The 27,390-nt window shown below is 46.5% G+C and overlaps 3 protein-coding genes across 5 annotated transcripts; 1 reads left to right on the forward strand and 2 right to left on the reverse strand.

Moving 5' to 3' along the window:
• Window positions 1–231: 231 nt before the first annotated feature.
• CIAPIN1 (cytokine induced apoptosis inhibitor 1) lies at window positions 232–13,536 on the reverse strand. 3 transcript variants are annotated; one of them, XM_043898566.1, is made up of 9 exons: window positions 13,400–13,536; window positions 9,006–9,187; window positions 8,215–8,367; window positions 6,687–6,763; window positions 5,073–5,235; window positions 3,589–3,662; window positions 2,321–2,436; window positions 1,806–1,887; window positions 232–1,282 (listed from the first exon to the last, which is right to left on the reverse strand). In XM_043898566.1, the coding sequence occupies exons 2-9, from the start codon at window positions 9,160–9,162 to the stop codon at window positions 1,172–1,174; spliced, it is 933 nt and encodes a 310-aa protein (XP_043754501.1). In that variant the 5' UTR covers window positions 9,163–9,187; window positions 13,400–13,536; the 3' UTR covers window positions 232–1,171. The 3 variants fall into 3 exon arrangements, with proteins under 3 accessions (XP_043754501.1, XP_043754498.1, XP_043754499.1); XM_043898563.1 differs by having other exon boundaries at window positions 6,687–6,766; XM_043898564.1 differs by having other exon boundaries at window positions 6,687–6,766; window positions 13,382–13,475.
• On the forward strand, window positions 13,476–26,806 carry COQ9 (coenzyme Q9). Its single transcript, XM_043898562.1, has 9 exons — window positions 13,476–13,631; window positions 16,744–16,912; window positions 18,074–18,209; window positions 21,085–21,227; window positions 21,487–21,571; window positions 23,485–23,589; window positions 25,271–25,426; window positions 25,778–25,831; window positions 26,159–26,806. Exons 1-9 carry the CDS (start codon window positions 13,556–13,558, stop codon window positions 26,192–26,194), a joined length of 960 nt encoding a protein of 319 aa, XP_043754497.1. The 5' UTR covers window positions 13,476–13,555; the 3' UTR covers window positions 26,195–26,806.
• On the reverse strand, window positions 22,192–22,630 carry LOC122691766 (60S ribosomal protein L22-like). The gene has a single exon (XM_043898568.1). It carries the CDS (start codon window positions 22,628–22,630, stop codon window positions 22,244–22,246), a length of 387 nt encoding a protein of 128 aa, XP_043754503.1. The 3' UTR covers window positions 22,192–22,243.
• Window positions 26,807–27,390: the final 584 nt, after the last annotated feature.

Consider the following 27,390-nt stretch of genomic DNA (forward strand, 5'->3'; position numbering starts at 1 on the left):
TTTTTGAGAAACCTCCATATTCACAGTGGCTGCACCAGGGTTGTACATTCCCACCAACAGTGTATGAGGGTTCCATGAGGGACTTTATCTGCAAACTCTTTCACATCCACCACACAATGTAACGTAATCACAGCAGTGATGTCCTGTCATGCTCACAGGTCCTGGTCGGCCTACCCCTGGGGCTTCAGAGTGAAGCCACACCCATAACTAAAATCCATCAGAACGGACAAATACCAATGGGCACTTTTATTTATTGTTGAAATAGAAAAACCTGGGTCTCTTATATCCACACAATCTCTCTTGCTATCTGGCAAGATCAAGTCCATGTTTGTGTAGGCGGGGAACAAGAACAGAGGGGCTCCTGCTCAGAGATTTATTGTTGGTTCCGCTTCTGTCCTGCTTCTCTCTGAGTGCTCACCAGCACGGACTCTTCTAAAGGCGATGGAGGTCGGTCCTGATCTCTAAGTGCAGGAATGGCTCCCTGTGGTGTGATTCAGTCTCTCCAAAAATGGTTGTGGTCCCAGGTGAGCTTAGAGGGCTGTGTCAGACATCACACACACAGACAGACACACAGACAAAGCCCCTCTTCACAGTGAATATGCGTAAGTACATACATTTTAATACCTGCTGATGAACAGAAATGAAATAGGACACAGATGTAACACATTAACACTGGGATGGGGGGAGAGGAGTGGAGGGAACAGGACACTGGATATGATCACAGCAACCCATGAGTGACTCCCTTGGTGCTCTGAGGTCACAAGACCCTTGCTTCATGTCACCGAAAACCACATGGTGAATAAACCACCAACTCTGGGAGATGAGCTGTGGGTGCCGCTGCAGAGCTTAGAATGAGACAGGTGTCAACACTCAAGGGCGGCGGGATCCGAGAGTGTCAGTCAGCACTGATGCAGGGAGCTCGGCCTCCTGGAGATGAGCACCGTTCGCCTAACTCTGGGTGAAGGAGGGCCCCGCTCAGGTGGCGGGGCCCCAGGACATCTTGGTCTTGACCTATGGCAGCACTCCACACCACCACACCCCGGCCAGCTCCACTCTGTCCCGAGCACCCTCCCCGCCAGGGACCTAAGTCAGAGGAGATGGGGGGAACCATGTGGTGGGATGTGAGGGGCGGGAGCTGGCGGAGGAGCAGGCGTGTCCCAGGCCAGGCCTCCTAGGCGTCGTGGAGGTTGCTGTCACTCAGGAGCACCTTCTCCCCAGGTTTGAAGGCCGGCATCCCAAGGTAGGGGCAGCTGGCACAGCGGAAAGCATCGCCCAGGTAGCACTGTTGAGAGAAGAGACCATCACCCATTAGCGAGAAGCCGAGTGTCAGCTCTCCCGGAGATGTGGGCTGAAGATAATATCATATATGGATGGCCACAGCAGCCTGAAGAGAATAAGTGCGAGAATCTGTAGGTCCAGTTGAGACCCACAGACTGAGTGTCTTTAAGATCTCTGATTTCATGAAAGACAAAGGTCTAGAGAAAGCTCCTTAGGTAGACATACTTCTGGATTCTCAGCAGTTCAAATCATAGCCACACGTAGCAAATGGTTAGGTAGCTTCGGGCCCAGTATGAAGCAGAAAGAAAGGGGCCAGAAATAAGAAACGACAGGCGCCTGCCTCCCTATGGGCCTGAGCGTGCTACCCACTCTCAGGCGATAACCCGTCTTCCCACTACTACCTGGAGACACAGTCTCACATGTCCACCTATTGTTACAGTACTTGGGCAGTAGCTTCTGTAAAGCTGAAGTTGGTCTCTGTATGCGTTAGTCCTTTGTGAATACTGAGTAACCATCCAGATACTCACATTTCCACAAGCCGACTTGGGCTGAGAGCTTATCTGGTCCCTCGACTTCTCTTTTTCCAGTTCTTCTGCGAGGCCACAGGTGCTGGGGGAAGTCAGGAGCTGATGAGTGAGATTTCCCACCACCCAAATCCTTGACAGACCTCCTTTCCCCTTGAGCCTTCACAGATGCAGACATGGACCCTTCCTGGCCTAGTCAGGTTTGGGCTCCACAACTCAATAAGGTATTGTTTGGAGATTCACACAGACATAGTAAACTATGGAAAAAGTCAGGAAGGAGGAACCCAAGCATGGGAGAATGTAGCCTCTTGGAAGGAGAGGGAGGGAGATGCGACTGAGGAAGCAGGCGGAGGCAACGTCTAAGGTTCCCGATTCTTAACCTGGGTGGTCAGTACCTGGGTGTTCGTTTTAGTATTCTTTAAAATGTACCTGTTTATTAAACTCTTCTATACATCTGACACACTTTCCATTAAGATATGTTTAGTAGTGAGGTGGCCCCGGCTCACCCCAAGGCTTACCAGTTCTTGCAGGCTTTCCTCTTTTTCCCTTCCCCACAGGAAGGAGCCCGCAAGGAAGCTGGGTCTGGCTTCTTCAGATCTTCCGGATCCAGCAGTTCATCTGAGTCTATAAGATCCTGGAGAGTGTTGGAGGCCATGAATGACACAGTCGTGCTCTCTGCTAATGAACAGCTGACGTAGTCACGGGCCACGGCCGCAGTTTACCCTTGTGTGTCAGAAGGCGTCCACCGTCCTACCCAGGACTGGTCATCACACCCAAGCCACCCACACAGCAAGTAAACTACAGGCATGGAAGCTGTACTGGGTTGTGAGGGGCCTGGGAACTCATTTATGATGTGCAGAGAATATGTGTGTGGAGGGTGGGAGGGAGGGAGCAGGAAGAACAGGGAAGTGTTATATGTACTTGAATATATAAGGGCTGTCACGTGAGAAAAGGGGATGGAATATTTTCTATATAATTTCAGGGGAAAAGGCAATAATAATATATACACTTGGGTAATGTGTGAGGACAATTAATCTGTAAGTTCTATGAGGACACAAACCATCACCTATTTTGCTTACCACTAACCTCGATAGTTGCAGAAATGAAGCATTTTATTACAGAAAGCACAGATCTGAGATTTTAAGACAGTGAGCATTTGGTATCTTGTCCAGATGAAGAAGCCAAAAAATATTTTAGCTAACAAACTCTTTTTAGGTTTACACATGCCTACAAGAGTCTTCAGTATATCACATGAAGTGAGAACAAGAAAATCTGTGGGGAAAGATGCTGAAAAGGAAATGTAAGATGCCACAATGTGGAGTTTCCTTCTGAGTCAAAAACACCAGTGTCAGGCACCACCACAAGGCTGGGTTTTAAATGCTTCCACACTTACAAATTCAGAGAGTCCATTCCAAACTATGACCACTCAACCCAACATGAACGTGAAAGTCGCTCAGTCGTGTCCGACTCTTTGCAACCCCATGGGCTATACAGTTCATGAAATTCTCCAGGCCAGAATACTGGAGTGGGTAGTCTTTCCCTTCTCCAGGGGATCTTCCCAACCCAGGGATCAAACCCAGGTCTCCCGCATTGCAGTAGGATTCTTTACCAGCTGAGCCACAAGGGAAGCCCAAGAATACTGGAGTGGGTAGCCTATCCCTTCTCCAGCAGATCCTCCCAACCCAGGAATCGAACCAGGGTCTCCTGCATTGCAGGCAGGTTCTTTACCAACTGAGCTGAGGGAAGCCTAAAAGAAAACAATCAGGTGACCACAGAGCTGACTCACCACGCTCTCATCCTCCATATCATTGGCTGAGAGGGTCCAGAGCTTGGCAGCTGCAGGGTCCACAGCAGGCTTCCCTGAGTTCAACCAATAAAAGAAAACGAGCGTCAGAAAAGCAGCCAGAAACAAGGTCCACACACATATAAGTGCTTTCCTCTGAGGCTGTGCAGGGAACACACTGGACTGGGAGTCTAAAGACTTGGGCTCAAAGCCCGGCTCAACCACTTATGAAGGACCCATCGCTTCATGGTAATAAAAGTCATCCTTTGTTAAGCACTTGTTTTGCGCCAGATATTAATACTACATATTAAACACTTTACGTATGTTATCTGATTTAGTCTTGCTAACCACCTCATGAGGAAAGTTACCTGTCATCCTAATCTTATAAGGAAACAGATTTAGATACTTGGGCCAGTTCCATACAGCCACAAATACACACAAATACAGACACAGTCTGCCTAACGCTTTAAGCTTCCACTCCAGCTTACGTTCTCCTCCTCCTCTTAGTTTCAGCACAGGGCTTAATAGTATTCCCTATACCCACAGCAAGAGATTTGCAGATTAAATGAGAAAGTGTGCCAAAAAGCATTGTGAATAGCAAAGCTTTGGTCTCATGTAAACCTGTTATAGACAAGAAAACGGGCTCTGGAGCCGATGGTGGTAGTGTAAGAACAAATCAGTGACAATTACACCTGATTCCCTTTCCGGGGGCTTCAGTGTGGGCTGGCTCATGAAGGGGGCTTGGGGGTAAAGTGTGCCCTCTGTGATCACTGTCACAACTGGATACTCAGACCCCCACAGGGCAGGTCATCTAAGCAGATCCTAGCTGCCCTGGAACTTTGAATCCAAAGGTTAGGATGCCAAGGAATTTCTTGAAGATACAGGTTGGACAGCCAAAACAGCAGTGTGAATGCACCTGTAAACTTCTGTCTCTCTCACAGCTGGGACAATTCTTCTCAACCTGGGCATTAAAAGACAGTGCTAGGAAGGGTGAGAATGATATAAGGACTGGGTGTAATTTTCTAAACAGAAGAGCTATTTCTATAAGTGTCTTAAGATCCTCAAAGCAAGAAAAGCAGACTTCAATGGCACAGAGAAAAGGACACACAGGAAGAGGAACAGGGCAGTCTTATCTGCCACGACCACCCCTGGGAGGTCTTCAGAGGGTAAGTGTCATGATTCTGGGGTCTGGAAAGACTTCATTAGCTAATGAAGCTACAGGACTCAGGACTCTGGAACCTGGAGCCTCAGCATCCTCTGGTGAAGAAGGAGGGGCCGAACTAGGTAATATCTACGTGTCACTTCAGTTTCAGATTTGAATATGCCCAGGACAGCAGTACATTAAGCATCCTTCTATTTGGAAATGAGAGAAATTAAGGAAGGAGCTGATCCTATAAAGTTCTTACCACCTCAATCAGATCTCTGGCTTAGTTTCTAACAGGACCTCCTTTAGCCACTCAGACAGACATGTCCCTCGGCCATCTCACCGGAAGACTTCTTGGCAGTAGAAAGCTTAAGCTGACTAGAAGAGCCCACTTCGAAGTTGGGCTTTTTGCCTGTGATCTGCACAGAGAGCAGGCTGTCGCTGTGATAAGCCAGGTGTTCTCGGACAGACTGAACCTCCTCGGGGCTCAGGGACTCGCGCTGCAGCTGGAATTCAAGACATCAGCAATTAGGGCACATCACAGTCCTTCCGACAGTGTGACACTGTACCGCGTCCCCCCACGGGTGTCACATGCTGGCGTCTGGAGGAAGCACACGACAGAGGGAGATCACAGACAAGGCCTCATGCCTCCCGTTCTCCAGAGCGTACCTTCTGTCTACGTGTTTACAGTTAGCCCATTCCACGGAGGGTTTTAAAGTATTTATCAGATAGCTGTCTATTGGGTACAAGGCGCTGTGCAAGGCATTGTGGGGACTGTAATGATTATAATTATCAAGATGAATCGGGCATGTTGAATAGGATCAAAGCCTATAGCGGGGAAGCATGCCCACATAAAGAGGCTAGAAATGAAATATGTAGTAGAGAAAGAGAACCAAGGGGGAGGGAAACACTTTTTATGTTCCTTGAGATGAAGCAGCAGGCAGTAAAGGTAGGAAAAACGGTGGGAGGTGCTGCCTCTGCATCCAAGAATTAAGGAATGAATGGTCACAAAAATCACAGTCCATTTATACCACTGAATGTTGTTCCATCATTAATAACCAAGTGGGAAACACACTGATATGGATAAATGTTGAGCGTATCTAAAGGTGGGGAAAAGAGCTAGTGACTGAACAATGTATAATGACTTGATTTACATTAAAAATGTGGAGACATACACACACAACACTCTTGTAAATGCGTAAAATGTCTTAACAGCTACACCAAAAAATGTATTGGTGGCTTCCTCTAGGGAGGGGAGTGTAAGCAAAGTCTGAGATGTCACTTTAAACTCTTTGGTCTTAATTGAAGTTTTATGAACATCCCGTATTTTAGAATAAAAAATAGAAGAACTTTAACTAAAAAGAAAAATAAAAAAGGGAAAGTATAAAGACACTGAGGTCCGAGGCCATGTACAGATCCAAGTATAACAACTACTGTGAATTACCACCTACCTCTCGCACAAGAACATCTGGGCATGGGAGAATGCAGAACCATGAGCACCTCTATTTAACATTAATGTTTCTACTGAATTGTCAGAAAAGGATTTCCCCTCCAACCTATTCCAGCCTCCCACCAAAAAGCTGAGGAAAATAACTGTGTAAGGTTTGTGTAATAATTGTGTAATAATTACAGGCGACTGCCTTCCAAGTGGGCCTAAGACTTGTGTTCACTAAGAGATGTCTTGCTCCCTTTCTGCCTCAGGCGTCAGCACCAATACCGAGAACAGAAAACGGCCCCCACATGGGCCCAAGCTGAGTCTCTCCAGAGGAGGCTGATTTTAGAGGTCTCATCCTTCGAGGCATCAGGTATCTTCTCTACTTGCTTGCTAGTCTAAGTGACGCTGCTCACCTCACCTCAGGGAGAACCCAGATTCTCTCTGTATTGTCTGACAAAGAGACACTGGGTTTAATCACCCAAGGCTTAAATTCCTAGCGAAGAAGGTCGTCTACAAACATACCTCTTTTACTTCCACAAGACCAGAAAGAGTCAGGGCTGAACACAGCTTAGATGCCGTCTTCACTTTGCTGTTGTTAACTGCTAAGAGGAAAACCCCAATTAGTAGCTTTATAGGCCAATGCAGGAAAAATTATAAAGGCTCTATTCTAGTCTACTCTATTCAGAATAATAATAACCTATTCTGTTCAATACAATATAAATATATTTATATACAATATAAATATGTATATATATTTTTAATGATACTTTAATTAGAGAAATCCTTTTGGTTGTTCAAAGTGCTCTTATACAATAAATCCTTTATTACTGTTTCTTGTCACCCTCTGTTTCTGAGAAATACTTAACCTTACAGGGGCTGCTGGATAATGACTGAGAAAGAGGATTAGAAACTGTATTCAAGTACCTTTGTATGGTTCTGGTGAGACGCTGTGGTTAGCCACTCAAGGTTTACCTCCTGGCAAGGAAGGATATATCTGCTCCTAACATCACAAGTTTGTGTTTCCACATAAACACCTCTATGTGTTTCAAAATACTTTCATTTCTATTATCATAATTGATGAAATAATACATCACATTTTGATAGAAAGTCTAAGTTAAAATGCTAAAACTCTAGAATGACTCTGACAGCTTTACCACTAAGCAAAAAAAATTTTAAAAGGTTTTTATTCCTTGGATTCTATCTTTAGTTTCACATGAATCAATACTTACCTCATCACTCTAGGACTATATTTTAATTTTTGAATTTGAAACACTATAGATGTACAGTAAATTAAAAAAAAGTTCAGGGAGGTTCGGAGGACCCTTCCCCTTACCTCCCCATGGTAATATCTTATACAATTGCTATACAGTATGAAGGCTGGGAAACTCACTTATAGTCCACAGAGCTTATCCCAATTTCACCAGTTTTACATACACACGTGTGTGTGTGTGTGTGTGTGTGTGTGTGTGTGTGTGTGGTCTTCATCACCACAAGGAACCCTCACACACCCCCTTTATAGCCTCATGAACACCCTTTCCTCCTGATCCTAACCGCTAACAGTGGCCACCCTGTTCCCTGTCACTATAACTTTGTTATTTCAAGAATGTTCTGTGAATGGAATCATACAGCATGTAAGCTTTGGAGACTGGATTTCTTTCACTCAGCATGATTCCCTTGAGACTCATCCAAACTGCTGCATGTGGCAACCGTTTGTTCCTTTCTTTTTAACTGCTGCATAGTTTCCCACTGTGTGGACGTACCAGTTAAACCATTCACCCGTTGAAGGGTCCAGCCATTTTCAGATGAGCAGTTTCCTTCTACTTTACTACCCAGCGGGTCAAAGATCACAATTCATTCAGATGTGTGGTTCAGAGTTTTACAATAACTTATCCCTAAGGATAAGGTTTAGTATAGGAATACTGATCTCCAAATGATACCTGCTACTCAGAGAGATGCAGCGAACATACCTAAGATTCAACCCTGTTAAATCTTAGGGTTTAAGTGGGTCTTTCAAGTGAAGATCTAGTCTTTCAAGTGAAGCTCTCCTTACCTACAGCTGTCTCTACCGGCTCCTTCAGAAAAAGACATCCACCAGGCCGAAGAATCCGGGCCATCTCAGCCAAAATCTCAGCACTGTGCAGGGTGGTGCTTCCAGGAATTACACCCGACAAAACAATGTCAAAGCTAGATTCTTTGTGGGCAGCTGAAGAGAAGGAAGACTCTAATTAGTGGTCACCTGGGCCCCAGAAGTCATCGACCAAGCCCCCACAAAAGCTACATGTGTGGCCCCATAAAATAAACACCTACCTGTTCTGCAAATGCTATTATACCACTGTTACTACCAAGTGAGGCAAGGATGCTTGTTCTCCCGCAGTCTTACTAACTTCTTTTTTTACAGGCTCAGGGGGAAAAGTAAAAAAAGAAGGTGGATAAAAAGCAAGCTTTAAAAAAAAAGATGTGGAACAGGTTCAATGGGTAAAGAACCTGCCTGCAATGCAGGAGACATGGGTTCAATCCCTGGGTCAGGAAGATCCCCTGGAGAAGGAAATGGCAACCCACTCCAGTATTCTTGCATGGAGAATTCCATGGACAGAGGAGCCTGGCAGGCTACAGTCCAAAGGGTCACAAAGAGTTGGATACGACTAAGCGGCTAAGCATGAAGTAATAAGAAATAAGAAGCTGATTACACAAATCATCAACAATATCTAAGTCCACTATACCTCAACCGAAACACACTATCATGTGCCACCCGAAACAAAAACCCAGCCGCCAAGGACGGCAGAAAAGCAGCACCCCCAGCATAACTGTCTGCCCTGAAAGGCAACCTGGGCAGGTACTTACACTGCAACAGCTGGTTGATATTTTCCACAGACACTCGGCCCTCATCGCCAGTTAAGGCTTGAAGCTTGTCCACCAGATCTTTCAGAGCCTCCACCGGGGATGACTTATCCCAGATCACTGCCACAAACTGGCCAGCTGAGATCCCAAAATCTGCCATTCCCGCCGTGATGTGGACCTAAAAGCTATGGGCCAAAAAAGAGTCAAAGCTGAGCAGAGACAAACATGCAATGATTAGAATTACACCTAATTTTGACCTCCCATTAGAAAATCTCACTGTAGATAGTAGAGTGTGATTAAGTAAACCCATTATCCAAGGTTTCATAACCCCAACATTCCCAAACATGGCAGGTGGCTTCCTCGGTGAGAATCCTGACTGGGGAGTCAAGTAAGGAGGTTGAAGGCACAAAGATTATTTTCTCTTTGATATGAAAACTCAGCTTGAACAGAATATAAAACACACAGGACATTAATTAAGCAGAAGTAGGACTCAGCAAGGGAGGCAAATAAGTTGGCTGCCACATCCTAACCACAAGCTGAGATGTTTTTAAAAAGAGACAACATATGTAAGTTTAGTAAATTGAATAATGATATTTCCCCATTCATCAAGATATGAAAATTCAATTCCACTGAGTCTGCAGTGATCAATGGTATCTACCATGTCTTTAACAATACTAGCTAAACTCTTCAAAGCTTTTAATATACATTATCTCAACTGAATCCAAGTATAACCTTAAACTAGGTAATACTCCCACTTTACAGTCAGGACACAAGCTGTTGACTTTGCCCAGGTCACATAACTGGTAAGTGTTGTGTGGATACAGAAAGAGCTGGGATTTGAATCCCAGTCTGTATGACTGTAAAACCCATGCTTTCAACCTACAGAAATTTCCTTCCACCAGAGTCAACTTTCTCTTTCACTTGATACTCAGACGGAGTATACAATGTCCTCACGATGCTCTCAGGTCAGCAAGATAGCAGCCTACTTAGTTCCCCTTTTCTTTCTTAAACATTAATGACGCTGAGTCCCTGCTTGCAGATAGCTCTACCAAATGACACGAAGACAGAAGCTGTAGGAGAGAGGTCATGCGTGGATCGGTCTTAAGCGGAACACTTCTGTCTTCTCAGAAGTGGCTAAGTGAAGTGAAGTCGCTCAGTTGTGTCCGACTCTTTGCGACCCCATGGGCTGTAGCCCACCAGGCTCCTCGGTCCATGGGATTTTCCAGGCATGAATACTGGAGTGGGTTGCCATTTCCTTCTCCAGGGGGTCTTCCCGACCCAGGGATTGAACCCAGGTCTCCCGCATTGTAGGCAGACACTTTACGGTCTGAGCTACCAGGGAAGCCCGAGAGGTGGCTAACCCAGTAACAATTGTGTCACCACAAACATTCCGGGACTGAGCTTAAGCCAGGCACACACACTCTTCCTTCTTTCAAAATGTTCCCTTCAAATGACTTGCCTTTCAGCCTATTAAAACATGCTGACGTTAGCCAGGCATCCTTAAATATGATAGTACTTTTGATTTGGCCGTTCATCTTCTAAAGGAGTTACTAAGGCTTTTATTTTCTAGAGCAAAGTCAAATCTCCTCAGTCTTCTGGATCCAGGTGCTCTGTAATCTCCTACCTCCCCTTGTTCAGTGGAAAATCCTGGCATTTTGCACTCCATCATGCCTTTTATCTGATTCCTTCCTTGTGGAATACCTTTATTATCCCAACCTGCCTTCAAAGCACAGTAAAAGGATGCCAAGTGTTATCAGACAAACAGGACTCCTTATTCACTAAATTGTGGTTTTTAAATCCCTAAAAAGCACACAATCAAGAACTGAAACTTTAAGCTGTCAACTGTAACATGATGTTGAGGAAGAACCCTTACAAGTCTTTCAAGTGAACAACTTGGGATCTCACATTTAAGAACCAACTGCAAAAGACAGGAATATGGACTGCTGGGAATGAAGTTATAAGAAATAAACGACCTGTTTCTAGAATGATGTTGAAACAAGTTCTCCCTGGGGGCCATGGGAAAAGATCCTTTCCCATTACACCAACCTTGCACTGTACTCACAGAAAACCCTCATGCAAGAACCAAGGGGCCAAAGGCTACTCACTAGCAAGAAAAATGCAAAAGGCCAGATCTCTAGACCTTTTCAGCAAACTTAATGGAGGCAGAGTTTTATGGAGCACGGGTTTCCAACAGAAATGAACTGGGTTCTGCCTAGCACTAGATCTTCTATTCATTGGCTACATAACCATGGGTCTGTGATTAGCCTCTCTCTTCTCTCATTAATAAAGTAGGGATAATGATCTAATATTTTGCAAGGCGGTGGCAAGAAGTAAATAAGAAGATAAAAATATGCAAAGCACTCAGCAGGGCCTGGCACATAAAGCTCAATAAAATAATGTTCTCAGAGAATTCTGAGCTTCCACTTCTCTGGGGCCAGTCTATTTATTTGCCTTTCCTTCAAACAGTCCTATAAAATCTTGTTCCTCCTCAGCCCTGCCAGTTGGGAGGGCTCCCCAGGGAGAGATGTGAAGCTGCTTTTCATTGTTAAAATTACACAATATGAGAGTCACACTTTATGACATCTTATACAGTACTCCAGTGGGATTGTGTCCGTAAATTAGAAGACGGGAAAGTGCTCTGTGTTCCATATCCCCTGAAACTAATCTTCTATGGCAACAGGGAACTCATAAAATACATTTATTAAACATTAACCCTCAAAAAACAAGACACTGCCACCATTTGCGGTCAGCATTTTCCGAATAAAATGGGACACAGTGTTCTTTTAAACATCTAAAAGTGAAAGTGTGATGTTATTCATCATCAGAGTTTTATGTTATTGTCAATGTTTTTTCTAAAAAGACATAAGGAAAAAAATGTCTGGCACCTAAGTCAACATACTTAGAAGTGTGACTCAGAGCCCCACTTTCATTAAAGTGGCAGAGTAGAAGTCATTGTCATGTCACTGCATTTATCTGAGATCAACTTCTGGAGATTCACTTGTTTATTTTTAAGACACCTGTAAACATCAAATCTTGAGGCATTTGGCTTCCTTTAAGGATGAAGGTGGGGGAAAGAATTAAAAAAAAAAAAAAGATTGAAGTTTGGATTTCAGCTCAAACCAAGGATCAAATCCTTTTAAGTCAGATGTGTAAAAAAACTTCTGAGAATACTGACACTTATCAGGAAAATTTTAATTCAAATAAACTGAAACACACACACACACACACAGAAAAAAGTGATAATCTGTAAGGAAGTAGTAAACTCAAAGGAAAAGAAACGGACAACTTTGTCTCCAAGTAAATGCTAGATTTTCCACAAGAGAGAGAAGCTGGAAGATGAGTGGACAGAACTCAGAAAACAAAACCTCATGGAGATATTAGTAGGGCTTTACCAAAATCGAGAAATATGGATCTGAAATTTTAAGAGGAGGCTTCCCCCACACTCACACAGGGGAGAAGTAATTGAAAAGACTAGAGTTGATAAGCTAACTGGAAAGATTAAAGTTGCAAAGATGCAAAACAGAAAAGGGTCTAACTGCACAAAATTTACAGAACGGCATGCTTAGCTCCTGCCCTCCGGTATCTCTTCCGACTATTTACTTCTTCCGACTATTATGAAGCCTTCCTTGTTGATTAATTCCTCAGTGAAGCACTCCGTATTTATATTTCTGTTCAGTGACTAGTCCATGATCTCCCTGAGTCATGCAGAGCTTGGCACTCAATGTGAGAATAAAGGCCATCAGCCTTTCCCAAACTCACAGATCATCGAAATCACCCGGAGGCACGTTAAAATAAGATTCCACGGGTACATTTAGAGGTATTTAATCGATTCTCCAGGAGAAAGATCTCCGGATCCAATTTACTAACAAGCATCCTGATGGCTTTTCCAACCTGGCAAGTTTGGGAATACTCAATTATACCAACTCAACACCTTGGAGGTTCGGTGAAGACACAGGTTCAAATTTACAACCTGGGGTTCCAGCGACCCCCAGGACGGAAACTTCGGCTTCCCCGATGTTTGCAAAGAGGGGCGGAGACTCAAGGTCATAACAGCTTGCTACTAGCAGTACTGGGTCTCAGACTCCGATCTCCCGGTCCCCAGCTCAGCGCTGTCTCCCGGGCCGCAGGCTGGGTCCGGCTGCGCGGGAGATAAGGCCGCCCGGGAAGGACCGAAGCCACCACTCCAGGGGCCCCAGGGGAGACAGGGCCAACGCGGCCCCTCACACCGGCTTCCTCCGGGCGAAACCCAGCTGTGGTCCTCAGGGAGGTGGCCACAGCCACGTTTCCGCCGAAGGACGGGGCTGGAAATGGGAAAAGAGCCGATGTAGAGGAGAGAATGGGTCGGGAGGGGACCGTTGGGGACGACCGAGCTCACAGACCTTCAGAAGAGCGCTCACCTGCCGCCCTGAGCTCGCTCCGGGATTCTCCGCAACCGCCGGCTACACACCTCGCGCCTCTCGCGAGAGGAGAAAACTCCCACTGCGCGGGGCAAGGCGGAAATAGCTGCTCAGCGCTGCGGTCGCCTCGCCGTAGGCCGCGTGCCCGCTTCCAAGATGGCGGCGACGGCGGCGTTTTCTGGAGCCCTACGCTGGGCGGGCTGGAGGCTCCTTCAGCTGCGGTGCCTGCCCGGTGAGGGGGCGGCCGAGCCCGGGAGAAGGGAGGGAAGTGGTGGTGGTGGGGGGAACCGACCTGGTCTGGGTGAGGGGCGGAAGAAGCCTCGGGGCGGCTCGAGAACAAGGTGAGGTGAAGGGCATAATGGCTCGCGCCGGCGCCCCGGCCTTGAAGTGGTCGCCTGGCTGGCTTCTGACCACGTTCTCGACCTGTGAGGAGCAAGAGCATCTGGGTAGGGCTTATCATTCCCATTTCACGGAGTTGACGGAGCCTGAGAGAGGGCTGTAGGTGCCCAAGATCACACAGCTCGTCCGTTGCAGATGGGCACACTCGTCCTAGTCTTTTGACTCCGTTGTCAAATCCCTGGGCCCTGATCACAGGAAACAGCTACAGAGAGCCCCTCGTCTATTAATACTTTTTCCTAAGTCAGTCATTTCCCCACCACTTAAGTAATTCTTCAATATCTACGTATCACCTTTGCCGCCATATAGTCACTAGTTTTGTTTATACATCTGATTTTATAAAAATATTGACCTTTATATCACTACCATAAATGGAATGTCACCTCTCATAAGTAAATTATGTATTAACATATATAAGTATATAAATGATGAAATAATGTTCTTTTGTATTCTCCTGTAGTCCACCTGAAATCTCGTGGACTGCAGTGATTCTGCAATATTACTTTGGGATCTCCCAGACCTTTCTCAAAGATTTATGAATGTTTGCTTCATTTTTTTCTGTGCATATACTAAAATAATTGATATTTTCACATGTCACGTGCTGTATTTCTTTTAAAAATCATTGTTTCCTGAGTTGATCCATAGACTCTTTTTTTTCCTTAATGAGCTCTGTTTTATACATAACTCCAAACTATATTCCGGAGAAGTACAAATAAAGCCTGTGACCCAGAAAATCTTCTAGATTTTCTGACCCAACAGAAATGAAGGCATATGTCCACAACAAGACTTGAACAAGTGTGTACATAGCACCTTTACTTATTATAGCCAACACTGAAACAGCCCGAGTAGTGTTTCTTAATGGAATGCTACTGAACAGTGAAAAAGTAACAACCTACTGACCTACACAAAAATGTGAATTAATCCAAAAGATACTCTGGGCCAAAAAGTCTTGTACATATGCAGAACCCACAGTATGATTCTGTATAGATGAAATTCTTGGACAGGCAAGACTAGAGTGAAAAATTTGAAACAGGTGAATATAAATGTCACCTCAATAAAAGAAAAGCAAAAATTTTAACTCTGGTTAAGGATGTGTGTGCTAAAATGTTTAGAAATAAAGAATACTGAGGTCTGCGACAAATGCATCAAGAAATAGACAGATTAATGTAGGAAGAGTGTGATGGATAGCTATGTAGAACTTAGGTAGTGGATATACAGGCATCCATGCCACAGTTCTTTTCACTTGTCTATATGTTTGAATTTTTTTGTAAAAATGCTGGGAAAGAAAAAACGTAGTTATTAGCCTTTCCTTAGGGAACACAATACTGTACTTTTCAAAAGCCCTTGCCTAAAGTAAATGGGGGTGTTGCAATATTGCAGATGAGAAAATAGACACCCCATAAACACTAGGGAGTTGGTACTCACACCTGATTTCTAATCCAGTGCTCTTGCTGTGACATATAAATATGTAACATTTTTTTTTTTTTACAGTTCATTTAATTTTATTAAAGTAGTTCAGGACTGCTTCCCAAGATGAAGATGATAAACTTCCCATGATAAACTAATCAGCTCATGTTTTTTTTTTTTTTTAGTCTATTATTTTATTTTATTTTTTTTATTAGTTGGAGGCTAATTACTTCACAACATTTCAGTGGGTTTTGTCATACATTGATATGAATCAGCCATAGAGTTACACGTATTCCCCATCCCGATCCCCCCTCCCATCTCCCTCTCCACCCGATTCCTCTGGGTCTTCCCAGTGCACCAGGCCCGAGCACTTGTCTCATGCATCCCACCTGGGCTGGTGATCTGTTTCACCATAGATAATATACATGCTGTTCTTTCGAAACATTCCACCCTCACCTTCTCCCACAGAGTTCAAAAGTCTGTTCTGTATTTCTGTGTCTCTTTTTCTGTTTTGCGTATAGGGTTATTACCATCTTTCTAAATTCCATATATATGTGTTAGTATGCTGTAATGTTCTTTATCTTTCTGGCTTACTTCACTCTGTATAATGGGCTCCAGTTTCATCCATCTCATTAGAACTGATTCAAAGGAATTCTTTTTAACGGCTGAGTAGCATTCCATGGTGTATATGTACCACAGCTTCCTTATCCATTCGTCTGCTGATGGGCATCTAGGTTGCTTCCATGTCCTGGCTATTATAAACAGTGCTGCGATGAACATTGGGGTGCACGTGTCTCTTTCAGATCTGGTTTCCTCAGTGTGTATGCCCAGGAGTGGGATTGCTGGGTCATATGGCAGTTCTATTTCCAGTTTTTTAAGAAATCTCCACACTGTTTTCCATAGCGGCTGTACTAGTTTGCATTCCCACCAACAGTGTAAGAGGGTTCCCTTTTCTCCACACCCTCTCCAGCGCTTATTGCTTGTAGACTTTTGGATAGCAGCCATCCTGACTGGCGTGTAACGGTACCTCATTGTGGTTTTGATTTGCATTTCTAAATATGTAACATTTTTAAGTCACTTTCATTTTTTGTTTGAGCCTCACAGCATTCTCATTGAGTAAATAGAGATTATTTCTTAATTTGCATATTTTAAGGTCATGCTCTTTGCCCATTAACCTAACAAACGATGGAAACATGCCTGGAAGACAAGTGTTCTTCTGGTTTATGCTTGTGCCAACACATCATGTCAAAAGGGGAGAAGGAAATGGCAACCCACTCCAGTATTCTTGCCTAGAGAACCCCATGGACAGAGGAACCTGGAGGGCTACAGTCCATAGGGTCGCAAGAGTCGGACACGATTTAGTGACTAAACACCGCCACCACCATGTCAAAAGGTTCCCAGTTTACCTCAGATTTTTGTCTGGGATCTAGCACTTGGTTCTGGCTTTTCTCTGCTTGTCTTGCATCCCTCCTACCACCCTGGGTCTCAAAGGGTCTGCTTTAGTGAGTGTCCTTGACTGACCAGCTCAGCTTCTGTTTCAGTGTCCCACTGCCGACCGGCCCTGGCACCACGTGCCCTCCACGCTTCAGCTATGCAGCTGAGGTCTTCGGATCAGCAGAAGCATCAACCTCCGCCCTCTTCTTCTCAGCAACAGTCTGAGGCACAGGGCGTAGAAGAACCCAATCCAGAGGCTCTGCGTTCACCCCCCAGGTAGGCATCAGAACACCTGTCCACCCATTTTGTCCACTTTAAGTGCCTGGGTGAATCTGTGCATCTCCTTCGTTTCTCCTCTCCACCTTCTTCACACCTTTCATCATTTTCAAAACCATCTTTGGAAAGGACTTGTTCTTTGTTTATTTTATGAAAATGGTGCCTATACATTCTAAAATGTTCTGAACAATATAAAGATGTTCACAAAAATAAAGCAAAAAAAATTACCAGAAATCACAAACCAAGGAATAATTCTGCTAACGTTTTTGTGATTATCCTTTTAGATGTTTCTCTAAGCAAGTTTCATATATAGCCCTGTGTATATTATAAATGATTAATTACAGTGTATGCTATACCTGTTGTTCCAGAGACTGTTTTTTCACTCAGCAGGACATCTTTAATGTCTTTTCAGAGATTGTATGATTCTAATGGTTGTGTAATATTCCAACAAATGGCAGTACCGGAATTTATTTGACCTTTTATTGATGGATATTTAGATTTCATTCACATCATGAAAAATAGTGTGATAAAGTGTGTGATTTTATCAGCAGTGGGAGCACTGAGTCAAAGATTACACACCTTCTGAATTTTGTTCACCTCTGTGGGGCCAGATTGCCTGGCAGAAGGGAGATAATAATTTCCGTCTCCATTAAATATGTTCTGTTTACTTCATCCTGCCCCTGAGAAACTCCTTTAGCTCTGAAATGAGAGTGTCCCCAGCCAGTTTTCTGGTTTCTCAGTGAATGTCCTTTTCATTTCAATTCAGAGGGTCTTCTTTGTGCCAGGCCCTGTGAATAATGTCACCATTGTCCCTGTCCTCACGGATTGCAGTTTGGTACAAACCTGGATAATGAAACAGTGCGTGAGGCTATAAGGCTGTAGACTGGGATGTCCAGGGTGCTGTGAGAGCGTGTCCCTTCCTGTTGCGTGACCTCCTTGCTCAGTGGTTCTTTCTCTCAGTGACTCTTTGGGAGGCGAAAGATGATGTGATTTTTGCTCTCTTGGCATTCACACACTGATGCTGACACGTAAGTAAATGTCCTCCCAACACGCGCTGAGAGGAGGCACAGTGCCTGTGGTTTCTGGCCAGGCATGTTTTGTGTTGCTCGGCAGGAGGCGGTGAGAGGAGGAGTCAGAACTCTGTCCCCATGTCTGTCTCAGGTACACCGACCAGGGCGGGGAGGAGGAGGAGGACTACGAGAGTGAGGAGCAGCTGCAGCACCGCATCCTGACAGCAGCCCTGGAGTTCGTGCCCGCCCATGGGTGGACGGCAGAGGCCATTGCAGAAGGAGCCCAGGTGTGCATGGGTGTGGGCAGGGTGGCCTGACCAGGATCAGCCAGGAGAGAGTCATACTGGCCAGAGCAGAGGGCCTTACACTTTCTTCCAGCCCAACTCAGAGTCCCAGAACCCCTCACTGCTACCAGATATTCTGGTTTTGCTTGTTTTTCCTCTGTACAGTAGAAATGGCTTTATTTTTAGATTATTTTTTAATATAAAAAGAATATACCATGCAATTGGATCTTGGGAGTTAGGTTCTAAAGGCAGATCATAAGTAGTGTGATGGAAGAGATCTGAGTTGCGTGAGGCTGGGGAAGTTGCGTGAGGCCAAGTCAGACAAGATCCAAAGGTCACTTTGAAGAGTTATACTTTCTTTTGTTCTAAGAATAATTGGAGATAAGTGCTCAGTCGTGTCCGACTCTTTGCAACTCTATGGACTGCAGCCACCAGGCTTTTCTGTCCCTGCAATTTTCTAGGCAAGAATTCTGAACTGGGTTGCCATTTCCTGCTCCAGGGGCTCTTCCCAACACAGAGATCAAACCTGCGTCTCCTGCATTGGCAGGTGGATTCTTTTCCACTAGCCCCACCTGGAGATACAGAAGATATGGGATTAAATTTGACATTTCAAAAACCATCATTTTGGCTGCTGGATGAAAGAAAGATTAGAGGCAGAGCAAGTCACTGGGGCCTGCTGCCAATCATGCAGGAGAGAGGAGGGCTTTCTGACCTAGAACAGTGCAATGAACATGGAGACGGGTGGTAGAATGACATAGGAGGGCGTGACTGAGTTGCCTGTTGGTTTGCATGTGTGGGTACGTGGTGGTGCCATTTTCTAAGATTAGGGCCCCTGAAGAGGTCCAAGTCTGAGGAAGGATCATGGGTACAGTCCTGAGCTTTGTTGTGTCTGAGGGATCTTTGGGTCACATACAGGCCTGAAACTGGAGGAGCTACCTGGACTAGAGTATATGTATGTGATCATTAAACCAGGGACGTGAGTGAGATTGCCTCGGGTGGCACGAGTGTGAGTATGCCAGGAATGTCATGTGAAAAGAGAGAGGAGTCTAGGTTCTCGGGGACCGCTGACATTGAAGGGTGGGTGAAGCAGGGTGGGGTGGCAAAGGAGACTGAGTTGGAGAAGCCTGGCTCTGGAGGCCAAGCAGCAACATGTGGACGGAGCTACTAGACATCAGTGACTGCAGTGTCAGCCATCGGAGGGGAGCACAGGTCAGCAGTAATGGGGTGGGTTGAGGAGTGAGCAGAGGGTAAGGAAATGGAGAGGCATGTGGCTGGGAGGGGGCAGAGGAGAGCTAGTGTTCAACTAGCGTATGAGCGGGGGAAGTGGGATGGAAGTTGGAGCCAGAGGATGCAGAAACACAGGTGATGGTAAAGATACAGGAGAAACGGCAAAATTTAAAATTTGAGTTTCCTTGAAGGCAAGACTTATGAAGTCCAGAAAACAGGTGGAAAGACTGGCCTTCGATGTATTAGAGGCAAAGCTGGAGAAGACAGCTGCAGATTTAGTTTCTAGAAGAATCTTTTGAGTTCCCAGGGAATGGCTTCTGTTTTCTCTGAAGTAGGTGTGGTTGTCTCATGAACCTGAATTTAGGAAAAAGTGGTAAGACACAAAGATTTGGAGGTGGCAGGGGAGGTTTGAGAGAATCATTAGAGAAAGGTGCGGCACCTGTAGAGAACAGAAATGTAACAGGATTGTTTGGGAAAATCTGATTCAGCGACATAATTAAGTACATTTCTGGTTGGTGTCTTCAGGACAGATTCTGAGAGGCGGAGTTGGTCTTTCAGGGAGTGCGTCAATCAGAAGAAATCACCTGAATAGAGAGAATTTAATACAAAGCGTTGTTAACTAGACGTGACATTGGTAACCAGGTAGCCGAAAAGATAAAGAGAACATTAAGGTATCCTAAAGGTAGCAGCTACAGAGAGTAGCTCTCGTCCTGTTCTCCTGCACTGGCAGGCAGATTCTTTACCATTGAGCCACCAAGGAAGCCCAAAAAGGCTGGGTACTTCCACCAGAAGAGAATTCCTTCCCGACTCCCAGCGGTGGGGATTTTTAAAGTCTTTTTGTTTCTTTCTGTCCTCTGTCCCTGCTGTCATCAGGGTTCTTCCGACTGTAGCTGCTCAGTGACTGTTGTTTATCAGGATTAGTAAAAGATCTCTGTCGCTTTGTTAAATAACCCCTTGACAACTCAGTAAGAAAAGTTTGTGGGTTCTTTTTTTTTTTTTTTTTCCAATAACCGAGAGACCTACTTTCCAAGAGATTTAGGTTAAGTGAGCTAGAGAGAAAGACAGAGCTTTTTCCAAGGCCCTTTTCACAACAGTTACAATTCTAGGTTACAAGTGTTAGAACTCAGCTCTGAACTGGCTCAAGCAAGACATAGAGCTCATTTAATAATAGAAAAGGTTGAAAGTGCCTGTGGCTCAGTGTTCTTATCTTGTGCTGCTGGGAGCTGTCTCCATGGAATATCTGCTTTGCTATCCACTCCATGACCTTCATTCTCAGCAGGGGCTTCCCATGAGTTGAGAGAGTCAGCAACCCCAGAGGAGAGAGTCCCTCTTCCCTGTCGGTACTAGCGGAATTCCGGAGACAGCCTCGTAGGACTAGATTTGGTCACGTGCATGTCCCAGAACTAGGCGCTGTGAACTCCACACATGCAGGCTTGGATCCCCTGCTTTGCATCACACCCGGGGGCCTGAGGGAGTGTGGAGGGACTAGAGCTCAGCTTCTCCCAGATCGCGTGGACCAAGAATGAGGAGTGAGGGTGTCTCACTAAAAGCCAAGCTGCTGGTGCCAGGAGAAGAGGTGCTAGTGATGAACAGGCAGCCCGCGGCCACTGTACCTGCCCGCCACTTCCATTTTCCCTTTCGCCCTCTGTAGTCCCTGGGTCTCTCCAGTGCAGCCGCCAGCATGTTTGGGAATGACGGCAGTGAGCTGATCCTGCATTTCGTGACCCAGTGCAATGCTCGGCTCACCCGTGTCCTGGAGGAGGAGCAGAAGCTGGTACAGCTGGGCCAGGCAGAGTAAGTCCCATGGCGTCATTGCTCGGGGTAGCAGCTGAGGATGGGGGGACTCAGGCCCCACCAGCTGTCCCCAGGAGGCCAGTCCAAGCAGAGCCTGCAGAGTAGCACTGAGCACCCCAGCTGCTCCGATGGGACGGAAATGTAGCTGCCTGTCTCGTTCTAGCTGGTGGAACCCTCTCCGCTAGAACCAAATAGACAGGGTAGCACTGATCCCATGCCTTTGACCCAGAGACGCTCAGTTTTCTTTTTTCTCTTCCAGGAAGAAGAAGACAGACAAGTTCCTGAGGGATGCTGTGGAAACCAGACTGAGAATGTTGATCCCATACATTGAGCATTGGCCCCGGGTACATGGTCCACCCACATCCAGGCCCCAGGATGACAGTGTGTTCATGTTTATGATTCTTAGCACCTTCACGTGGAAGGTCTGGCACGATGTTCAGAAGTTAGCTTGTTAGTCTCCACAGACCCAGGGATGTGCAATGTACTTGGTACTCGAGGTGTCAAATTGAGGAGAGCCAAAGAGAGGGCCTTCTGAGCCGTCTGTGTCTCAGTTCTTGGAGATGTGAGTGGCCTGGTCCTAGATCACGTCCTGGTGGGCTGCTAGTGGCCCGAGCGTGTCACTTGGTTTTTGGTGAGGAGGGCTCCATGAAGGAGATGAGAAAAGTCAGAAGATTTTACTGACCGTCATCATTAACAGGCCTTTCGCATTCTAGATCTCAGGGGAGTGGGACTTCTTTTCAGTCTGTCAGTGTGACGCTTAGAGAATTGGAGTGTTCATTCCAAGGGCTTTCCCCAACTTTCCTAAAGCTCCATTTTTCCTCCTCCTCTTTTCAAAGCGTCACAATGTGGGCTATTCTCGGTTAAGAAAGTCAAGATATATCAACTGAGAGGACTCACAGATCAACTGGTATCCGCTGCCCAGCTTGGAGATGGTTGGATATTTATTTATTTATTTATTTATTTATTTGGTTGATAAATTTTATTTAAGAACTTATACAAATATTCCCGTTTGAGTTTTAATCCTCATCTTCCTCCTCCTCTTCATCTTGATTAATCTGGAAGTAACGCAATTCATAACTTTCTTTGCTGTTAGCGACTACACGTAACCAATCTCGTAGATTATTCTTCTTCAAATATTTTTTGGTAAGATATTTCAAATACCTTTTGGAAAAGGGCACCTCAGAAGTTACAGTAATCTTGCTCTTGCTTCTTTCGATTGTTACAACGCCGCCACCCAGGTTGCCAGCTTTTCCATTCACCTTAATCCTCTCCTGAAGAAACTGCTCAAAATTGGCGGCATCCATGATTCTACCTTCTACAGGGTGGGTACAGTCCAGAGTGAATTTTAGGACTTGCTTCTTTTTTTTGCCCCCCTTCGCCACAAGCTTTCTCACAGGCGCCATGGCGGCTGCGGAAGCAGAAAGGCGATGGTTGGATATTTAATTTCATCTGTGGGCCGGGTGTGAGGGGGTTCAGCCCAGAGTCAAGGGCCCCCTGCCCGTGCTCACATACTCGATTTCTTGGACTGACTCGTCCCACCTTGCATTTAAAGCCTCACAAGTGCATGAAGTAGGCCCTGGTTGCCTTCTTATTCAGCACGTTCCCTCCTGGGCTATTTCAAGATAACTTTCCAGCCGACTGGGGACATCTCTCACCAACTCCTACAGGCCACAGCCAGTGGGTTTCAGAGTTGGTAAGGTGACAACCCTTGGATTGTCCGGTGTTGATATCTGCTAATGGAGGCATCTCTGGGTTGTGTCACTGCTTATATGAAAGGATTTTGAGGTCTCAGGTAACAGAAATCAATTTGAGTTAGGGGGAAAAAAACTGGAAGGAGTTTATCATGAGCTGCAGCAGAGCATCAAGGGCAGGATGCTGTTGGGCTCCAGGATGGCCTAGAATCAGGGCCTAGAACCTCCCCCAGACTCCCCTCCTATCCCTGCTTCTTTCTCCATGTTACAGAACGGGGGTGTCCTCCTCCATCCTTACTCAAAGATACCAGGCTAGACCTGGCTGTCTGCATTCCCAAGTTCACATGCCAGGGATTGAGGGTCTGACTGGGCAGTGGAGGGTACTCTGCCTCAGCTCCCATAAGCCATAGTTGGGAGGGAGCCTTAGACGCCAGGAGCTCACAGCAGTGGGTGGAGATGGTGCATCTCAGAAGGAGAGCTAGGCAGGCCCCTTACTACCTCTACCGAGCAGTGAGGCGTTGTCATTACCATGTGCAAGTATCCCTTCCTGTGTCATCTCTCCCCAGGCCCTCAGCATCCTCATGCTCCCTCACAACATCCCGCCCAGCCTGAACCTGCTGACCAGCATGGTGGATGACATGTGGCATTATGCTGGGGACCAGTCCACTGATGTGAGTGCTCTCCTCAGTCCCGCAGAGGGTGGGGACGGCTGGGTTAAGCATTTCCTCCTGAAGTTTGTGAAATTTCTTTGATCGCACATCCCTTCAGGGGGACTCCAGAGTCATTCCAATGTTGGAAGGAGAGGTTAACGTTTGAAGAGGGTCCCTCAATAAGCCACAGTAGCCTCTAGGTCATCTTCATTCAGGGACCAGTGCTATAGCCACGCATCAGTGCTCCTTCCCCCTAGAGTGTGATACACGGCATCAGAGGGCTGATTGGGCTACCGTTTTATAATCATTTTCCCCTCAGTCTCTTAAGATTTAGATTCTGTGGCAGACTTCCTCAGTGTATGTCTTTAATGAGACTGATTAAAAAAAAAAAAAAAAAGAATGCCACAGACACCCTCTAAGACTTTTTTTTTAAGACATTGCTTTAAAAAGAAACTCCCTTCCTGCAGCCCATCTTGGCCTGCTTTGCTCAGAAATCAATAAGCCTCTAAACAGGCAGCCGGAAAGATTCTGACTTACTAATACTATCATATTTCTGGTAGAAAATTAAAAATGTATATACACATGTATATATCTACACCTACATAAAAAAAATTAATATGCGATGGTACTTTGTGGGATCCAGGATGGAAGGCAGGGAGATGCTTCCACCACAGTTCTAACAAAGTGCTTTAATAAACTTCCCTCATACGGGACTATACCACCAACAGAGATGGTTGGAAAATGAAATTAGAAAGCCCAGAAATCAGGGAGGTAAAACAGGAAGCAGCCAATCTAGCGCTCTGAAGAGCGATTGGCCAGGATAGCCACAGCCAGAAGTTGCTGAAAGACCTGAACTCTCAGCTTCTCCCAGGTGTCGCGGTCTGTGCCTGACGCTGCCTCAAGCCCTCACATCACTGATGGATGACACAAGGTTTGGTCATAACTGCCTGATCACAGAGCCTCCCTGGAACTTAGACCCCATGGACTGTTGCCCGCCAGGGTCCTCTGTCCATGGAATTCTCTAGGCAAGAATACTCGAGTGGATAGCCATTCCTTTCTGCAGGGAATCTTCCCTACCCAGGGATCAAATCTGGGTCTCCTGCATTGCAGGCAGATTCTTTACCATCTGAGCCACCAGGGAAACCTGAAAATTACATGAGATCTTTGTGACCCAGCGGACTGTAGCCCTCCAGGCTCCTGTGTCCACAGAATTCTCCAGGCAAGAATACTGAAGGGGGTAGCCATAACCCTTCTCCAGGGGATCTTCCCAACCTAAGAATTGAACCTGGGTCTCCTGCACTGCAGGCAGATTCTTTACTATCTGAGCCACTAGGGAGATCCCTAGATGTCCGGAGACTTGCGCTTTTCACTGGTGGGTTCAAAGCTGAGCAGATGTAGCAAAGGCACATGGGATGCTTAATAAACATCCAGATCCTGGCACTTAACTTCAGACCTGCTGACTTTGAGCTCTAAGAGGTTGGGCCCAGGAGCCTGCATTTTCAATCTCCCAGGTGATTCTGACACCCAGCCTAGTTTGGAAACAGCCACGTTGTCCAGAGGGCCACGTGTATCCGTGAGGGAAAGAGGAAATCAGGAGGGAGCCCAGGTGTGCCAGGGGTTTTGGGTAGGAATCACTCAGACTTCCCCCAGCCTGCAGCAACAGTGGTGACCTATCTATCCCCCTGGATGGGTTTCTTTGCAGTTTAACTGGTACACCCGCCGAGCGGTGTTGGCTGGCATCTACAACACCACTGAGCTGGTGATGATGCAGGACTCCTCCCCAGACTTTGAGGACACCTGGCGCTTTCTGGAAAACAGAATCAGCGATGCAATGAACATGGGCCACACTGCCAAGCAGGTAGCTCGGGGCTTGGCATCTGGGAAGCCTCCTCACTAGGCGTTCTGTCCTCTCGGGCCAGACTCGTCACCTGTCTGTTCTTTTGCTCCCCTTGGGCCTCAGTTGGCAGTTACCAGGGCCTTCACAGGGAGCCTGACTGGTTCTTCCTCACCCAGCCCTTCCCTACGAGCCCCTTCCCTAAGAGCCACATGTGGTCCCTCTGTTACTGTGTTAGCTGTAGAGTCTTCTTCCAGGACACAGGGCCCTGTTGATTCCACCTGTAGGGACTAGTAAGCCTACTGATCAGACCTCCCTGTCTCACATCTGAGCAGTGGTGGGGGCCTGAGAGAACCTGACTCTGGCTCCTTCTAGGTCAAGTCCACCGGAGAGGCCCTGGTGCAAGGACTCATGGGCGCAGCAGTGACGGTGAGTACCTCCCAGCTCATCCCTGCCCAGCTGGCTCCAATCCCCTGATTCCTCACGCATGTCACTCACCCCGAGTAGTTTGTAGTGAGTGGTTAAATTGGGGAAGCTAATCGTGTGCCTGGCAGTGGTTCAGTCCCAATCTCTGGATCCCAAATATCCCACCTCTGTTTGTTACTGGCATGAAGACAAAACTTACACCCAGGACCCTGGTACATCAGATCTCTGCATCATAGCCACACAGGCTGCCTCGGAAATCTCAGTCTTTGCCATTGGAGTCCCCGGGGCAGGGCCAGGTCTCATCACTCTCTGTTTCCATCCTGTTGTCAGCTCAAGAACCTGACAGGCCTAAACCAGCGCCGGTGAGCAAGAAGGGCTGTAAGCTAGAGTACCCAGAAGAAAACCGGATATATTTAAAGGGCTTTGAAACGTACAAGGTGCCACCCATGGAATAGGGTGTCGACGAGAAAGCGCCAAAGGACTGCAGCACTACCACAGCCACCTGGAAACCACAGGGCACTGGACAACACAGGCGTAGCCCAGGGCTGGGCCACTTCAGTCCCTGATGCCAGGACAGACCTCCTGATACCTTTTGGTATCATGGCTATGCGACCGAAAAACACGGCACTCAACCCAGCATTCACGTCACGGAAACCCCCCACATCCCTCTCATGGTCTCTCAGGCACTTCGACCATGTCTTAACCTGCCTGCGGGGCTCCAAGTCAGGGTCTGGGTCTGAGGCCACCGCAGGTGGCAGCCCCCCACAGCACAGCGCAGGCCTGTGGGTTCCATGCTCCAGTGTCCTGAGTCGTTGCACCGGGAAACCCCCTGGGCAGGCCGCCTCACCTGAGACAGGTGCTCAGCATGGCCAGAGGTGTGGTCCCAGGCCCTGTGTTGCGTTAAAACAGCACTTATTGCAGGATTATTAGTGAATTTAGAGTCTGTAAACAATTATAATAAATATCTTTGAAGCAGTTTCCTGTTGTGTAGGAAATTTTCATACAGATCATGCCAGCTGTCCAAGACCCCAGAAGCAGAGAGCAGGGTGGTGGAGAAGGCTTGCAACTGGCAGCCAAGAGACCTGAGTTAGGGTCCCGGTGCCATGTAATGCTCCTGGGCAGCTGTGAGAGTTCTGCACCCGTGGGCCCGGGCCTCCCTTCAGTACAATGTGGGTGACAGGGGTCTTTCCCTCTCCCGGTTAGCTTCTTTGGCTCCTCCTGTCCATCACTGACTATTTCCTTGACACAGTATTTTGCTTTACAAATTCTCTTAGCCTCTGTGCTGGCTGGGCCCCCTATTTAAGTCCAGTTAACTTTGTTGTGTAAGTCTGTTCAGGCTGCTGTGGTGAAATGTCTCTCAGTTCTAGAAGCTAGAAGTCCACAGTCAAGGTGCCAGCTAACTTGATTCTTAGAGCTTTCTTCTGACTCACACATGGCCCCCTTCTCCCTGCATTCTCACACAACAGAGAGCGTGCAAGTGTGCTCTGTTGTCTCTTCTGTTTTTGTTAGGGCACTAATCTCCTGAGAGTTCTATCCTCAGGACCTCATAAAGACCCCCATTT

Source organism: Cervus elaphus, chromosome 4, assembly GCF_910594005.1.
Source record: "Cervus elaphus chromosome 4, mCerEla1.1, whole genome shotgun sequence".
Lineage (NCBI taxonomy): Eukaryota > Metazoa > Chordata > Mammalia > Artiodactyla > Cervidae > Cervus > Cervus elaphus.

Bases quoted from the DNA above. Each gene is read 5' to 3' on its own strand.
- LOC122691766 (XM_043898568.1), bottom strand. From the start codon at position 22,630: ATGGCGCCTGTGAGAAAGCTTGTGGCGAAGGGGGGCAAAAAAAAGAAG.
- CIAPIN1 (XM_043898563.1), bottom strand. From the start codon at position 9,162: ATGGCAGATTTTGGGATCTCAGCTGGCCAGTTTGTGGCAGTGATCTGG. The intron at 8,368-9,005 runs GTAAGTACCTGC...CCTTCTCTTCAG, and splicing joins TATCAACCAGCTGTTGCAGT to CTGCCCACAAAGAATCTAGC. The intron at 3,663-5,072 runs GTGAGATGGCCG...GGTTGAACTCAG, and splicing joins TACTGCCAAGAAGTCTTCCG to GGAAGCCTGCTGTGGACCCT.
- COQ9 (XM_043898562.1), top strand. From the start codon at position 13,556: ATGGCGGCGACGGCGGCGTTTTCTGGAGCCCTACGCTGGGCGGGCTGG. The intron at 21,228-21,486 runs GTAAGTCCCATG...TTTCTCTTCCAG, and splicing joins GTACAGCTGGGCCAGGCAGA to GAAGAAGAAGACAGACAAGT. The intron at 25,427-25,777 runs GTAGCTCGGGGC...GGCTCCTTCTAG, and splicing joins TGGGCCACACTGCCAAGCAG to GTCAAGTCCACCGGAGAGGC.